This window comes from Cottoperca gobio, chromosome 5 (assembly GCF_900634415.1).
Source record: "Cottoperca gobio chromosome 5, fCotGob3.1, whole genome shotgun sequence".
NCBI lineage: Eukaryota > Metazoa > Chordata > Actinopteri > Perciformes > Bovichtidae > Cottoperca > Cottoperca gobio.
In genome coordinates, this window is record NC_041359.1 from 17,124,420 (window position 1) to 17,142,513 (window position 18,094).

The following is an 18,094-nucleotide window of genomic DNA, read 5'->3' on the forward strand; positions in this document are numbered from 1 at the left end:
AGATTCAACCCACTGCTATTTTGTGCTTCTTGATCTTTGCAAGTGAAGTCATCTAATTTAAGACACTCCCTCTCGGGGCCAATGAAAGAAGCCGGTGATCCTGTGTTTGTCATCACGACAAAAAACTGACAGCAGAGGTGTCTTTGTGCTACGGGCTGGAGAGACGATCCCCTTTAGGCTGTCAGAAAGCCAATAAGCAACACAATGTTTTATGCCTTGGGGAGCTTGAGGTGCATGTTAATGAAACACAGGAGATTAATCAGCTTCCCTGAATAAAATGTGCTTCCTTTGCAACTCGATTTGTTTCGTCATCATCCTCTGGGAACTGGGAACCTTTCCGTTTGTGTGCTTCTTGCTTGTGTGTGGGTTTTCAGCAAACAAGCAAAAAAAAAAAATTAATAGCACTTATGTTTTGGCTTCATGTCACCAGGCCACAGGTGAGCGCCAATAAACACTGAAACTGTTTTATAATAAGATTAATAATCTCTAATCCAGCCAAAGGCATGATTCTTGCTCGGGGTGCGAGAGGTTCTGCGTTCACATCTTGTACAAGACACCATTTGAGCGGAGGTAGAACGTGCCGTCCACCAATTAGTAGATCTGCGGTTCAATCCTTGGCTCTTCCAGTCCATGGGCAAGATTCTCGAAGGCTCTATATGAATGAGCATTTAGATTAGATCCTGATGAGCCTCTTCTATCAGTGTGTGAATAGAGAATCGCAGAGCATCATGGTGTAAAACCACTTTGAGTGGTCAGAAAACTGGATTATTAATTTACCATTTGTCACAAACTGGTTCAGAAATTGTGACAAGGAGGTAATTCACACTGTGGACATTTAAATAAACATGAACTAAAATTAAGATCAGCCATTAAAGCAATACATGGATGTGTGGTGTATGTGCTGTGAAGGTGTTGCAAGGTTCAAAAGTATATCCTATATCCAGCAAGTGATAATCTTTCTTCAATCTTACAGAGAACGATTTATATGTGCAGGACATTCAGCAGACGATTTATACCTTTTCTTATAACTATCTTTACTAATATTTGTATCAATAACACAAGTTAGAAAACAAAACTTGTGTTCTTCATTACTTTCTATCTGTGCAATCTGTGAATCGATCTGTAAATATGTTTCATGAACAGCTTCGTGTGTGTTCAAGTAAAGTAATAAAATATTACGAACCTAAACTCTAATTCTGCTAAGAGAGTAATTTATGTCACATGACAAGAAGACACGAAGTCCACCATTTACTTTTTCATTTCTGAAGTTGTGATGGCAGCAAACAGCCACTAGATGGCTGTAAGCAACCAAATACATTTCAGGACAAAACATTTTAATACAGATTATTTTATTCCCTTCCAACAAAAGAAATCACTCAAATGCCTATGGACACTGTGAAAATATATTTAATAGAAATCTTATTTCTCTTGTCTTTTAATTTGCCCAGACAAACCTGGCCACAATTTTCAAAATTTACAAAACAAATAATATCAAAAATATATATTCACAGTACATATTCACTGTCAGCAATAAAACCCTTTTGAGCTACGTCTGATCAGAAGAGCCGATAACTTAAAGTACAACAATCCTCTTCATGCTTCACAAGCATCACATTCTCTGATTTCACTGAGTGGCGTATGATGCAACTGCTAAACGTCCATCAGCGAAACGAAGAGAACAATTGATTTTTTTCTGACTCATTCAAATAAGAACATTTGAAACTTTCCATGTAATGAACAAAATGGCAAATAAAAAAATCAACAATGTATTTATAGATAGTAAAAAGTATTCCAAAATACTTGCCGGCATACATCAGCACGATGGTTTGTTGCCCGCAATTTCTTTTTTGGGGAAAATAACTTTGCACTGATACCGCTGTGTGTAATACGACCTTTTATATTAATACATTTGGATTGTTTTCACAAATAGTTTTTATAAGTTTCAAAGTGCTATAGAAAAACATTAACAGGCCTCTTCAGCTTGAAGCTAATATTAGACTCGTTCATCCAAAAAGTAGAAAAATAATTAGATTTGTGAAGAAGACATCGTTAAATTGAAAACATTGTGAATTAAAAAGGTTTGAGGGTTAAAACTATATGCCAGGTGATACCAGTCATTTTAATTTTGACGTGACATGACAGGACAGCTAGGAAGGAAAATACAGGACAGGACAACACTTTACATTTACAACATTTTAAGAACTTTGAATACTTGCAAGGAGAAGAGAAAATGTTCATATAATTTCAAGTAGGCCGATAAACATAATGATAAATAATCATTTCCAATAACAATAGTTGAAAAATGCATAGTAGACAATTGAAAGCAGATACTGGACCAATAGAAGGCGGTAATGAAAGTATAAAGGTCTAGTCTAAAGAAGATCATTAGCTCAAAATATCACTTCTGGATGTGCTGAGAAATTGCACTTAAGGGAGCTACAGTGTGCAGACCTTAATTTATGTTTCTAATAGCTGCTCACACATACTGTGAATGCTGCCTACCTGCATAGTCTTGTATCTGTGTATGTTCCTGACTAACTGATATGATAGCTGTGGTGCTGTGGTGGGCGACCTTCCTGCAAAGTTGATGATAAAAATATATAATTACACCACTGATTGCTGCAGACTCTGGTTGAGAGAAGAGATAGGCAAATGGGAAATTACACTTCCTCTAATGAACCAACCCTGCTATGTATGAACATAATGCAGGTATTAAGAAGAAAAAAAGCAGATAATAATATTCAGCTCAGTCAACCTTAATGCTTCTTTGCAGTGCAGCATAACCCGTCTCCTCGCCCCGAGCTGTAGACCGGGGACACACACACTCGACTGCTCGGTGCGATGTGCACAAGACGCGTCGAACGAGAGGTAGGAGGCAGGTAGACGGAGGAGATTGATGGCTTCGAGGAGGAGCTGTGGGAGTTTTCTCTCTCCCAGGTCAGCCAGTAGCCTTTCAAACCTTCCTGACTGGCCTGCCATGCTACTTGCACCTCCTGACGCTCCACTGGGGTCAAGTGAAGGTCGGTAAGGGCTGGCAGAGCTGCTGCATGAGAACAAAGGAAAGATTTAAACAGACGGGTCAAGTGAAGCTAATGCAGGAATGATTCACGAATGCACTCTAAATGGTCAACTTTCAAGAAAAGAGAAATATACAAAACAAATGCAAAGCTTTTAAGGAAGACATTTAAATGATCTGTAAGGAAGAACAACTGCAAGATACACACTTGTGCAAAGAGAAATCAAAACATGGAATACGTACCCTCTTGAGTGCATGCCCTTACAGACATGGCTCTTTCTTTTCCATTCATATGCAGAGCACTGACTGTGACGAGGTACTGAGTGTCCGGCTGCAGGCCAGTCAGTAAACTAGAGTTCTGCTGGCTGGGTAATGTCAGGGTGTGGACGTCTCCGCTTGGAATAGCTCCATACTCCACCTTATATCTCTGGACTCGAGCTGGCTGCAGGGGACCCCAGCTCACACGGATCTGACGAGGGCCAGAGTCTGACACAGAGACAACTTCTGGGCTTAAAACATCTGAGGGGAGAGGAGGCAAAGGGGGTCAAGAGACACAGGAGAGGTGGTGACTAGCTGCAGCAAATTAAGGTTCATTAAAATGGATTTATGTCTAAACTTAGTGTGCTTTACACAGATTGCTATGCAGCACCTGATCAGATGTAGAGTGTGTTGAATGACTGGGTCTCCAGTTGTGTGATATATTTCTATCTAAATTCAAGCATCTGCAATTTGATGACAAACGTTTGAAGACTTTTTCTTCTCCTCGGTTGTTTTTTTTGTCATGTATGTTTTTTTTAAGTGCATTACAGGATTGTAAAAAGACATGTTTTTAAAGGGGAAATCTCCTTTAAATCCTCTCACCAGGAAGTGTGGTGAAGTTAACAGATAGTGTGTTAAACAGCCTCTGGTTGGACTCTGGGCGGAGGGCGGCTGTGTAGGTGGTATCAGGCTGCAGGTTGGTCAGCTCGACCCAGCTGGAGTCGCCTGGGAGAGTGCTTCTAGCTTCAGGGTCGGTTTTCCACATAGAGTTGTACAAGACCTCATAGTAACCGCTGTCTGCGTTCAGAACAGGACGCCACAGCAGCACAGCACTGTGGGAAGTCAAGTGAACCACACGCAGCCGTTCGGAACGAATAATTTCTACAGATAAGACGAGAGGAGAGGAAATACAGGCAGAGTGAGATAAAACATAAAGGATAACAATATCTTTATAAAAGTGTGGAACCACTGCCTCTACTGCTCTTAACCTCATATTCAAACACACACATACTGATAACGGCGTCCCTCAGGTCCTCTGTGATGATGTTGATGGTATCTATGTCCACAGAGTAGAGATGAGACTCCAGTGGAGGTGTCACTGCGCGTTGTAACACCTGGTAGTTGCCATGTACTGTAGACACAGCTAAGACAGACACTCCCTGTGCCTTCAGCTCAGACATCGGCGCGTCCACGTCTCCGGGCTGCACACCATCAGTCAGCCACAACAGTATCTTTGGCATGTTCTCGCCTGTCTCTGTCAGAAGCCGCTGGGCCACCCTGAGCGCCGCCTCGGTGTTGGTGTCTCCCTGCAGCTGGCTGACACTGCGCAGAGCTTTCTGCAGACTGTGCTGATCGTTGTGGACGTCCAGACCGAACTCCACATTAGGGTTTGTGCCCACCTGCAGCAGCCCGACTCTTACGTGGCCCCGGCCCAATGAGAAGGGGTGAAGCAGCTCCGTGGTGAAGTGCAACAGGCGCTTGAACTCGTAGTTTGCTATACTTCCTGAAGAGTCCAGCAGAAGGAGAATATCCCCTTCACAGCAGTTTAACACTGTACAGAACAGAAGGAAAAACCGGAAGGTCACTTCAATACATGAGTCTTTATTGTTATGATTGACAGGTTTACTGTTTTTCAAGTTCATGCCATCAAACATGGTTCAAACCTGCATTCAAAAAACGTTTTGGCCACTTGGGGGCAGCGATAACAAGCTGTCAACAAAATTGACATATTATCACCTTTATCTTGATATGGCGTACAGTTACACTTTATTTACTCATCTAGGAGATAAGTGATATGAGTGCTTCTGGTGTGAACTAATCACTGAACATTCACCTTTCCCTCGCAGTGCTTGACCGGAGCTGAGACTGCGTAGTCCCACTCACTGAAACACAGCCGAACATTCAGTTTAGCTCGCTAATCAGTGAACTGAGAACAGTCGTCCATGAAGGATAAGTCAGTGAGCGGAGAATTTAGTTGGAGAATTTTCCGTTTGCAAACAAATGATTTGAATCACTCTCTAAGCGAGTTCGCTCATAACTGAACTGCTTTAGTTCAGTTTGTTCAAGCAGAAGATTTGTTTCTTTTGAACGAATTGTTTGAGAACAACACTATAATACAGGATATGAAAAGTAAGACGAGAATTCATATGGAGTCATGTTTCTGGCCCACTGGTGAATATAAGTCCAGCATTCACTGTCCTTTTAGCTCTTAGCTGCTAAATGCTTCTTTATTTATGGTGATTCTCTGAGTCTCTCACTACAAACTATCTCGTTTCACATACACTTTTGTGTTCTATCATTTTTTAAATCTATAAATATATTGGTAATAGCAGCTTTAAAGTAGTGCTTAATTTCCCCCTTTTTTAGTTCAAGTTTTTAATTAATGGAAAACATGGCATTTTCATAAAACGTTGTGACTTATCATGTGCCTACAGTCAAAGCTAGAAACTGTTGGCAGTGAGGAACCATCCCGTCATGACTATAAATATCTCAGTCGTAAAAGGAAGTGGACACTGATTTAAAGTATCTTTGGCAAGACTGATCTTATTAATGTCACAGATGCCATTGCTGTCCTTGGGGAAGCATTAATATGAACAGGTATATGAGGTGCCTTGTTTCATACATAACGCTGAAATCCTGAGAACAATTTGCTCAAAAGTATCAAAACATGTCAGAAAAATATTACATTGAGAATACTTTAAATGGAGCTACAGCAGAGCATAAAATAATAAAGAGAATTAGTCGATTCATCATATGAAACCGGAGTGCGATTTACAAAAACAAGAAAAAAGCAGTTCAGAGCGAAAAAGGGAAATCACATCCCAAATATTACGATCTCTCCACTTGAATGAACACATGCTGGTTTCCCTGTCTTCGCCTTTCATCATTTCTCAGAAGCTATTATGATCCATTTCGTATCAAAAAGTCGTCTTAGTGGAATTATTTTCAATGAAAATAATCAATTCTACCTGCAAGCTCCGTCCTGCACAATCAGATACTTGTCCAGTACATTTGGTGACTCGCTCATCTGTTCCTCCTGGAAAATACTGAGTGTTTCCTAATAATCCTGCTCCGTGCATGTGACTTCTGCTACATTTGGTGCATGCAGTTCATGACATATTAGTCTTACATCTGTTACATAAAAAAAACTAATACACTGACATTCGTTCTTAGAAAAATCTGGATTGAGGGTTATTTTAAATGTGTGAGTTATATGAGTTATAATGTGTGAGTCCTTCCTAATTGTCCCCTATATTATACACACATCTGCTTTATTGCCTCACTTCTTCCATATCGTTCACACTCTTTTCCATTTACAGCTTCTCCGCTGAACACACCCATCATTTATTGCAGCAGTGGTCCATAATCATAAAACTTTTACTGGGGAGGCAGAAAATTAAGCAGCAGGAAAATAAACAGGGACGGATAAACTGAGGGAGAACAGTGCACTCAGGCGAAGACGTGACAGCTAACGTTTTAATGAAAAACAAATAACTTACAAAGAGGAGAAGAGAAGCTAAGCTAAGGGGGAAAGAGGTGAAACCTCTTTGGAAATACATGTGTACATACATATATATATAAACATGTATATACACATGGAGGCAAAGGGGAGAAGCTGAAAGGGGAACATGAAACAGAGAACAAAGTAACGTGAAAGTTGAGGGGAGATGGTTGGTTTAGAGTTGTTCATGGAGATTTAGAGGAATTGCTCCATCTTTGCGTTCATCAGAGTAAAAATACACGTGAATATGTACTTGTATGTGAGAGAGAATTGAGCGTGTCATCTGTCATTTAATTTGCTTTATGCTGTGCCAAGGCCCTATGCCTCACTGCACAGATGAATGGAAAATATGTTAATGCTTCCTGTGAAGTTTACTGAGTGCAATATCAACATGCGCCGACATCAAACGGACAGATGGTAGAGAATCAGTCTGTGTCGGATCAAAATCGACACACGCTACTTCTAAACTCTTGGTGATCGGAAACATTTTACACATAAACACTATGTTGCTCTGCTGCCTTTTAAACTTTTGCAGATTTCCTGCAAAAAAGTGAAAGTCAAGTCAAATGAGTTAAAGATTCCACACATTCCATGTGTGCTTTGTTGGAGCGATCTCTAACTTAATAAGTCAAAAATATTTACTTTTAATTAGCGGTGGCCACCTGTGAGCACCTCAACTTCCTCTATGTCAAAGTCAACATTAAGAACAAAGCTCCTATTGTCCTTATCATACAGTAATGAACTGCTCCTTGAGAGGAATACCATATAGTTTACAGTTTACCTGCATTACTGAGAAAATGTGGAGAATTCAGCTTTAGTTCTGCACTGCACGAATGAGCACCAGTTTTTATCTCTGATCTCTTCATCCCCTATTCTACCTTCAGACCTCTCACTGATGATACAATGATTTGCTTTCTTGCTGAAGTTAGATGATAAGATCGATACCACTCTCACGTCTGCACGCTAAATGAAGCTGAGAGGCAGGGAACTTAGCTGCACTTAGCGAACACAAAGACTGGAAGCCCGGCTCTGTCACAACATCCCCCTACCAGCACCTCTAAAGCACATATTAACACATGACTTCCTGTTTGTTTAATCCCAACCTCTAAACCCAACACATTGTTTTGTGTTTAAAGAGGCACTCTCGACATAGCTCACAAGTAAAAACATAGGTTTTGTCAGAGTCATGTATTTACTTAACTACGGCCACGGAGATTCTTCCTCAGCTTGAGCTTCAGGAGGTTTATCCATGATGTCGCTGTGTGAGCAGCCTTTTTGTACATGCAGGCACTACACACAGGGGAAAGATCAAGTGTGTGGTGGTGGCTCCACTGCAGAGCCACTGAAACTATTTTGACACTTCTTCTTAAAATGTGGTTTTGAGTGTCTCAACTTTATGTAAGTGCAAAAACAAATTGCTGGAGTACCACTTTACGCAACGGAAAATGATTTCGGGCAGACTGGTGTACTGTTTACTTGCATAATGTTTCTATAAACTGATTGAGGTCCAATATGGCTGTAATATTTGTGGTGTCATCATTTGGACAAAATTAGATTTTCCGTAGCTTGTTGTAGTTAATACACCCTGATCATTTGTTCCATAGGAAGTCATAAAAACAACTTCAGTCCAGTCGAGCCAGCTGCCTTCTTTTGCAGTTTAAACCTATGAAACATAAATCTGACATCACCTGCAGTGGTGGAAGAAGTATCCAGATTCTTTACTTTTTATTTTATTTAATAGACCATTAGAAGTAAAAGACCTGAATTCATCATCTTAAGTAAATGAACAGAACTATTATCATCACAATGTTCCAAAAGTACTCGTTATGCAAGGAAATGCCCTCTGTGAGTGTTAACATATAATATAAATGATTATATTATTGATTCATTATTGATTATTTTACACATTGATCATGAGTTGTGCATGTAAAATCACAATCTGAAGAGTATCTGCAGCTGTCAGATAAAAGTAGTGGAGTAAAAAGTACAACAACCATAAAGAAGCATTACATTGAAATACTAGTACTAGATGCAGTATTTAAGTAAATTAATGTGAGCGCATGATCCAATAAATAGAAATAAAACCTTGAGTTTCTTCACAATAACTTTTCATATGGTAGCCAATAACAGTAATTTTTTACACCCATTATGATGATTACAGGCCATTATATTGATTAGAGCACACACTTGGACCATATTAAAAGACACACCCATTACATGTCCTGACTTAAAAGTAATGAAACACTGTTACGCAATGCACCACCACGCGAAAACTCACTGTCATCACTGTCCATGTGTGGACTTGTTTAAGTTTACCAGACTGCCTACGGAAATGTGTCTAGCATGTTGTTAAACATTTGTTTGCAGCTTTGTTTAAATTCTGTACAGTGTTTTTCATAAATTGTGACTTTTACCATGAAGCAAACACATTTTTTTCTGAAGGTTTAACTTTCAGCCCAGACTCCATTTACAAAACATCAAAGTTCCCCAATTTAACACTAAATAAGAAGGAAATAACAATCTAAATATTTATTTTGTGTATTATGTCAGTTCATGTTTCATTCGGCCATGTGCCTGCTCTGTTTCTATTTCATGTCTGTAGCGTGTGTTATCAACTCACCTGTGGCAGGTACAGCAATATGCGTGTTGCTCCGCTGCAACATCGCCCAGAGAAGAACACAGCGAAATAAAAAGCCCATCATCCTTTCTGAACAGCATTTAAAATAAAGGAAATTGATTAGAAACAGCACAGGCAGGTGAACTAATCAACACCGGGTCTTCCTTCACCGGCGCCCATCGCTCAGATCACTCACTGTCTGGTCCAGTCTGCACCTCTGTCGCCTCTTCCGCAGAGTTTTACTACTACACTGGTCTTCCGAACTTTTCTTCGGCAAACACTGTTGCGTCATGCGTACTGCAATGCAATGTTTGTGCGGTGCAGTTATTTCCTTCAATGTAAATGTTCTTCTCTCCCAGTCCGCAAAGCTGTTTCACTCTCTAGTCTATATTACTCCTCCTCCTCTAGCTGCTGAGCCAGGACATCAAGTCATTGTCACTTTTTGCTGGAGTTTATCTGTCTTTGATGGGACTTCACAGGAGAGATGTTTTCTTGATGATTGCTGTTTCCTCCTGCACTGTAATTTCCTCAATCAAGGCAGGGGTCACACCTATTTATACAAACAGACAGGCACCTGACCAAATAGACCCCCATGTAACAGACTGTGTCCCGGAGGAACGAAGAAAATCTCATCAGCAGGCCAGAATTAAATGTCTGCTGTGGCTGCAAGAAACAAATGATCTCATCTGTTTTCCCTCTACATTATCTTGTGCTGGAGGAATGAACAGTGAAACTGATCCGGTCTTCATTTCCTCTGGAGACACCCTGGAAGCCCCTCAGGCTGACCACAAAACTGCCACTTATCAGAAAGATAACTTAGATCAAGTGCAGACTATTGACATGCATGAGAAACAAGGACAAGAACCCACATCCCTGCCTCACCTCCCCCGTGTGTGTGTGTGTGTGTGTGTGTGTGTGTGTGTGTGTGTGTGTGTGTGTGTGTGTGTGTGTGTGTGTGTGTGCCAACACAGATAAAAGGCTAAATAAATGAAGGACTCTCACTGACTGAATGTGCCTCTTGAGATGAGAGTGCCAAGAAGGTTCTTCCTTCACTGGAAAAATGTGGAAAATAAGAATGTGCTTATACGTGCAGAGTTTTTAATGTTTGTCTCAGACAGGGTTCAGGATGGTGAGATGGAGACAGATAATAGAACAATAACATTTTAGAGAGGCCATGTTTTGATTATGCCTTGATAAACTTTGCTTACTTACCATGCTGGTATCTGTTCAGTCTGCTCATGGAGACACACAGTCTACAGATTCATGAATCCTGAAGTCTTCTAATTTTGGTAGAAGATGAATTAATTACACATGCATCTTGTCTCCAGATGATGCTTGGAAGACATATTGTGATTTGCTTTGATTTTCTCAAAGCAGCGCACGTTAAATGAATAGTTCATTTGATGAAACACTTATTTACCAACTCGTGGAGAGTTCGGTGAGAAGATTGATACCACCCTTAAGGCCCTGTCACACATATCCGTATGACAGGAACGTATGCCGGCGTATATGAAAAGTCCAAATACGTCCAACTTTTCATCGGATCGGATCGGAAAAGTGAACATATACAGATACGCATGTCTAACCTATTGATATCGCATCACTTACTTATACAAAATGTATCAGACGAATGCATAATGTATACAAAAATATGGCGTATACAAAATATCTGCAACACGCTGGTGTACGTAGATATAAGGTTTAAGTAGTATTCGTTAAGAGCTCACTGTGTTACGCTGGGGTGCGTTGTTGAACGCTGATGTTTTGAGCATGTTCAAAATTACCCGACGTGTGCTTCATAAGTTATGCAGACGTTACGTTACGTTAGACATACGTGAATACGTACGTGAATACTTACCTACGGAAATATAGTACGGAAATACCTATGTGACTACGTTAGAGGTACGTTAGATATAGGCTACGTCGGCTGACAGTGAACCTTACAGCCAATGTATTGATAACGAGTGGATAACGTATTCCTACCCTATGTTAACATTAACTTTAAGTCTGTAAATATGAAGCTACTGTCAGCAGGTGACAGCTCAGCTTAGTATAAAGACGGGAAACAAGTGGATATGATTTTTAAGTATGTTATTTATTGTGGACTTATAAGACCCAAAGAATAGGCTACTGCTGCAGTGGTGAAACATTAGCCAAGAACAAAACATGCAGCCTAACATTAAGAACATTATCTCCTGTTCTACAAATAAAATCTGTCAAAAAATGTCCCCTTCCTGAAACACTGTATAACTATATATATATATATATATATATATACAGTATATCTCAAAAGTGAGTACACCCTTTAGATTTTTGCAAATATTCTGTTATATCCTTTCAGGGGATAACATTATCCTACTGAAACTTTGATATAACTTAAAGTAGTCAGTGTGCTGCTTGAATAACAGTATAGATTTATTGTCCTTTGAAAATTACTCAGTACACAGCTGTTAATGTCTAAACAGCTGGCAACAAAAGTGAGTACACCCCATAGTGAACATGTCTAAATTGTGCCCAAAGTGTCAATATTTTGTGTGACCACCATTGTTATCTAGCACTGCTTTAACCCTCCTGGGCATGGAATTCACCAGAGCTGCACAGGTTGCTTCTGGAATCTTCTTCCACTCCTCCACGACGACATCACGGAGCGCACGGATGTTGGACACCTTGCACTCCTCCACCTTCCTCTTGAGGATGCCCCACATGTGCTCAATTGGGTTTAGGTCTGGAGACATACTTGGCCAGTCCATCACCTTAACCTTCAGCTTCTTCAGCAAGGCCGTTGTCATCTTGGAGGTGTGTTTAGGGTCATTATCATGTTGGAAAACTGCCCTACGGCCCAGTTTCCGAAGAGAGGGGATCATGCTCTGCTGCAGGATGTCACAGTATATATTGGAATTCATGTGTCCCTCAATGAAATGCAGCTCCCCAGTGCCGGCAGCACTCATGCAGCCCCAGACCATGATGCTGCCACCACCATGCTTGACTGTAGGCAAAACACATTTGTCTTGGTACTCCTCACCAGGGTGCCGCCACACACGCCGGACACCATCTGACCCAAACAGGTTTATTTTGGTCTCATCAGACCACAGGACATGGTTCCAGTAACTCATGTTCTTGGATTCATTGTCTTCAGCAAACTGTTTGCGGGCTTTCTTATGCATCGGTTTCAGAAGGGGCTTCTGTCTGGGGCGACGGCCATACAAACCGATTTGATGCAGTGTGCGGCGTATGGTCTGGGCACTGACAGGCTGACATCCCACTTCTGCAACCTCTGCAGCAATGCTGGAAGCACTCGCACGTCTATTTTTGGAAACCAACCTCTGGATATGACGCTGAGCACGTGGACTCAACTTCTTTGGTCGACCCTGGCGAGGCCTGTTCCGAGTGGAACCTGTCCTGGAAAACCGCTGTATGATCTTAGCCACTGTGCTGCAACTCATTTTCATGGTGTTGGCAATCTTCTTATAGCCAAGGCCATCTTTGTGAAGCGCAATAATCCTTTTTTTCAGCCGCTCAGAGAGTTCCTTGCCATGAGGTGCCATGTTGTCCAGCATTCAGAGAGAATTGTGCCCAAAACACCAAATTTAACAGCCCTGCTTATCATTTACACCTGAATCCTTGTAACACTAACGAGTCACATGACACCAGGGCGGGAAAACAACATCATTGGGCACAATTAGGACATGTTCACTATGGGGTGTACTCACTTTTGTTGCCAGCTGTTTAGACATTAACAGCTGTGTACTGAGTAATTTTCAAAGGACAATAAATCTATACTGTTATTCAAGCAGCACACTGACTACTTTAAGTTATATCAAAGTTTCAGTAGGATAATGTTATCCCCTGAAAGGATATAACAGAATATTTGCAAAAATCTAAAGGGTGTACTCACTTTTGAGATATACTGTATATATATATATAATAATAGTCTAATCATTTTTAGCTAGTGGGGCTTAAAACATGAAATGGAATTTTGTCTTTACTCCCACCTAAATCACATAAGAAATACGGCACTTTCTCTTCAGGGAGGTGATTAAACAGCCAATAGTAATGTGTGCGCTCAGAGATCTTTGACTTTTCATTAAGTTCTTCTTCACCTAACGCTCTGCACTGGAGTTGTTTTTCACAAGACCATATGTTCAGATTTTAGGTTTGTACCAAACATCAACAGACCATCTTTCCTTACACCCAATGAACAATTTGTGCGGAGCATCATAAATATTAAACTGTAATCTGTTTTGAAAAAAATAAAGATTCATCTGATGTTTGTAGGTTGTCATCTCATAATATCTTTACTGACGGCCAAACCTGGTGTAAACTCTGTAATATTACTGTATTAGAATCCCTCTGGCTTTAATGCTCGTAATCCAACCTGATTTAACACTCTTGAGTTGACCAGACTCTCCATAGTTAAACTGAAAACAATGACACATGCATGCATGGCACACAATCAACGAGGAACACAATGGCTTTTATTTACAGTAGAATCTAAAATCTAAAACATTTTGGTATCCTTAATCATTTCCCCATATTTCTACTCTTATTAAAAGTATTTTAATCTATTTTTCAGTGTGTCATGGATATTTTAAAAATCAAACCTGAGCTTTTCACTTGTGACGTGACTTGTGAATCAGAAATATAAACAGACTTGATGTCAGATTTTTATTATAAAGTCTGAAACATTTTGGTAATATTTCTTCATAGAGACATTCATGGTCAGGATTATATTAGTGTGTTCACACTGGAAAAGTGGCAAAATAAAGTATACTCAAATCAGAAAGTGTGCATACTAAATATGGTTGATTTTTGAGTGTGCATTTAATGGACACTATACTCACACAATGCAATGCATGGGTGGTAGTCAAACTGCTCCAAACCAAACTTGGAAAGCAACATAATAAAACTTTAACTGACAGTAGCTCTCCAAAGTTGCAGCTTGATTGACAACTGACGTCACATTGTAGTATGAATTTTGGACACTGCTTGTAATTATAAAGTCGTTTTTTCCAGCTCTATAATCAGAAATACTTCTCATTCTCCATCATCTCACTGGGGTACATGCGGTTTTTACTTCCACTTGAAACAAATTGCTTTTGATTTTCATAGTTTTGTGTATAATAAGCGAGACATTAACTTCCAGCATGTGAGTATGAGTTCATGTGTTCACGCTCCCATCTCATTTAATGTATGAGAAGACCGTGCAAGCGGTATTATAAATTCATTACGTGCGTGCAGCATGAAGACATACATGATTAACGAACTACCAGCACTTCATTCTTCACAGTGTAAAAACATCACGGCCTGATTGTGCACAAAGAAGGAAGATGTGCTATTAAAAAGCCATTTTATTAACACCATGTTGATAAGCTTTGCCTCTGCTGAGGAGTCCAGCTGATTAACTTCCAGATGAATGTGCTGTCAGCCCTCTGCCTCTGCTGCACAAATTGTCAGGATTTGTAATACAGTGATATGATTATATTGATCACACGGGACACGAACTAAGTGGTAACCTTTTCCCCTTTAACACTAAATGCTTCCATAACGAACATGCTCTTTAAAATGTGCAGTGAAAACTTGAGCTCAGGGTTTTTTAGTTTGAACATTGGAAAGTCCTCAAGGCAAACTTTGAACCAAGAAAAAGAAGCAGTGAAAACATAATACGCAGAGCAGGTATTGATTAGAGGCATGGACTCAAAGGACAGATTAATAAGGATGGAGCCTTGCTTCCTTCTGCCTCCGTACTCACCTGCAGTCTGCTGCATGTCGGGGCCTGCAGCATCACCAGCCTTCCCTGTAATATGGAAAACTGGAATTTCCCATGAAGAGGAGCTTTCTCTTTATGTTTGCATGGACAAACATCTTATGAGCATAACGTGTGTGTTTGTGAGTCTGGGGTATGTGTGAGGGTGTGTGCAAGTGTTGTTTTTTTACATAGAGCCAAAGGGTGCAACATATGGGCTTGTAATTATGTGAGATATTTATGGATTGTCTAACAAGCAACCATTTTTCATTGCATCGTTAATGCTTGTTGACAGATTTGAAATACACCTACAATTTGGGAAGATATGACAACACACTTTGGGGAACTCTGATTAATCTCAAAGCTGTGGTATATTCGACTTGGCACTCACTAATACGGGCATGCTGGAAAGGAAAAGAAATATAGACGCCTCACATGAAGATCGATGCTCAATGTAATTAAAACCACATTTAATTGATGTGGTGTAATATTGTCAATGCACAGTATTTTAATCCTAATGGGAATCTTTCCTCTTATGCCATCAATCCCACATCCCCAGACTGTACATAGAGGTGGGATTTCCTGGAGTAAACAAACAAAAGCTATATGCTTACATCACTCACCAAAGCACCGGTGTGAATCCTTGGTTTTAAATGCTTCCCTTCATTATACAAAGCTGATTTCTTTATAAGTATTTTAAATCCAGCATAGTTTACCTCCAGGTTGCGGTCTTCTTCTTCACTGCTTTTGTTGGCAATCATTGGTAATGTGTATCACGTCACCCAGGTGTGTCTTTTTATGTGCAAAATGGTGCACAGAATTGCTCCAAAGTACAATAATATATCTTGGATGGTGAGGAGCTGAAGAGGAACAGAAAACAACAAAAGAGACAATGCAAGAAAGAAAGAGATGTGATTTTATAACTTTTCCCACATCAGCCGGTCTTATCTATATATCATTTATGCATACATACAATGATGTAGAAAAGAGAAATTCCCACAGCACACAAACAAAACACAATTTATCTCTTATTTAAATGTCAAAGTGTGAAATGACTTCACTCCGTGTGTGTGTGTGTGTGTGTGTGTGTGTGTGTGTGTGTGTGTGTGTGTGTGTGTGTGTGTGTGTGTGTGTGTGTTTGTGTGTTTTATTGTGTGTGTCAGAAAGCTGGCACAGAGTAAAATTCTAATCACCAGTTTCAGAGCTCTGTCAGGAGATGAGTCTGCTGGAATAAATAATACTCTTTGGTGTCAGTCTAGAGAGCACTAACCTTCAGCTGCCTCATAAAACACGGAGAAGCACTTCATCAATGCATCTTTGGCTGCTCGCAAAGGGAGTGGGCATTTCGCCAGTTAGATACTCTCTGAAAACAATTTCATCCATCCATGTGAAGGCTGATTTGTTCGACTGGTGTGTGATAGATGATGGCGGGTTTCTGATTCTAACTCCATTTAGCTAATGGAGCAGCTGAAGTCGTGTAATTAGTTTTAATGTCTGCCTGTCACATTTCAAATCCGATACAAATATCACAACGGTCATTCATGAGGAAAGATGCAGGACCTTTGGGAAAGGATGCAGGAAATTGTGTGAGGGACGCTGTGACAAAGTGAACTGGGAGAGAAAACAGAGACGCAAAGGTAAAAACTGTCGTGAAGCCAGCACTAAGTAGCTGGAAAATGAGCCTGGAAAAATGCAGAGAAATGAATCTGAATACAGTATAATACAGTTGCGGGTACCTCGGGGTGCTACACGACCTTTGTCATGACCTTTGTTGAAAGCCCCAGCGGGAATATGGTGGCAAAGCAATGGTGTTAAAAGTCATTTATAGATTCATTTAGTTTCTGGTTTAATCTGAAGGCTTGAATTTGGTTTGGAAATATATTTAGGGCCACATCAATTAACAGTCATTGTTATTCAGGACCTATAAATATCTGGGGCTGCAGCTGGACGACAAGCTGGACTGGACTGCAAACATGGACACTCTGCATAACAAAAGGGCAGAGTCATCTGTACTTTCTTTGACAGTACATAACAGTTTTATTGTATTTATAACAGTCTTATTACTTAATTTTACTTTTTATTTTAATTCTTATTTGTACTTTATATTTGTAATGGCAGGAGGGGGGGGGGGGGCAGATGGGTAATGTTGTATGTCATGTCTTTTAAGATACTGGATGCCTAGATTTCCCTCGGGATTAATAAAGTATCTATCTATCTATCTATCTATCTATCTATCTATCTATCTGTCTGTCTGTCTGTCTGTCTGTCTGTCTGTCTGTCTGTCTGTCTGTCTGTCTGTCTGTCTGTCTGTCTGTCTATCTATCTATCTATCTGTCTGTCTGTCTGTCTGTCTGTCTGTCTGTCTGTCTGTCTGTCTGTCTGTCTGTCTGTCTGTCTGTCTGTCTGTCTGTCTGTCTGTCTGTCTGTCTGTCTGTCTGTCTGTCTGTCTATCTATCTGTCTGTCTGTCTGTCTGTCTGTCTGTCTGTCTGTCTGTCTGTCTGTCTGTCTGTCTGTCTGTCTGTCTGTCTATCTATCTATCTATCTATCTATCTATCTATCTATCTATCTATCTATCTATCTATCTATCTATCTATCTATCTATCTGTCTGTCTGTCTGTCTGTCTATCTATCTGTCTATCTGTCACCTGCACTGTGTTTGTAAATACAAACAGTCTTTATGATTGTAGCTTCAGAAAGTGTGCACTGTGGGTCCAGAGGAGTCACGTAACACTGTTATGAAATACTGAAACACACATTCTTCAGTAATGGGTGCAGCAACATGAGCCGTTTCCAGTGAAAGTCATGTCCAGATTTAAATGACACTCTCTGTCATATCTCTGGTAAGATATGTATCATATATTGTATATATGTATTATATAGATAGATAGATATATAGGCTGATAGATATAGGATATATATAGTATCTTGCTTGTATTCTTATAGATGTTTAGGGTTAG

At 40.1% G+C, this 18,094-nt stretch overlaps 1 protein-coding gene across 3 annotated transcripts; it reads right to left on the reverse strand.

Moving 5' to 3' along the window:
- Window positions 1-1,389: 1,389 nt before the first annotated feature.
- On the reverse strand, window positions 1,390-9,791 carry LOC115008033 (von Willebrand factor A domain-containing protein 1-like). Of its 3 annotated transcripts, XM_029431289.1 has the most exons (6): window positions 9,590-9,791; window positions 9,397-9,483; window positions 4,287-4,826; window positions 3,878-4,156; window positions 3,260-3,535; window positions 1,390-3,043 (listed from the first exon to the last, which is right to left on the reverse strand). In XM_029431289.1, exons 2-6 carry the CDS (start codon window positions 9,476-9,478, stop codon window positions 2,757-2,759), a joined length of 1,464 nt encoding a protein of 487 aa, XP_029287149.1. In that variant the 5' UTR covers window positions 9,479-9,483; window positions 9,590-9,791; the 3' UTR covers window positions 1,390-2,756. The 3 variants fall into 3 exon arrangements, with proteins under 3 accessions (XP_029287149.1, XP_029287150.1, XP_029287148.1); XM_029431290.1 differs by lacking the exon at window positions 9,590-9,791 and having other exon boundaries at window positions 1,390-3,040; window positions 9,397-9,581; XM_029431288.1 differs by lacking the exon at window positions 9,590-9,791 and having other exon boundaries at window positions 9,397-9,581.
- Window positions 9,792-18,094: the final 8,303 nt, after the last annotated feature.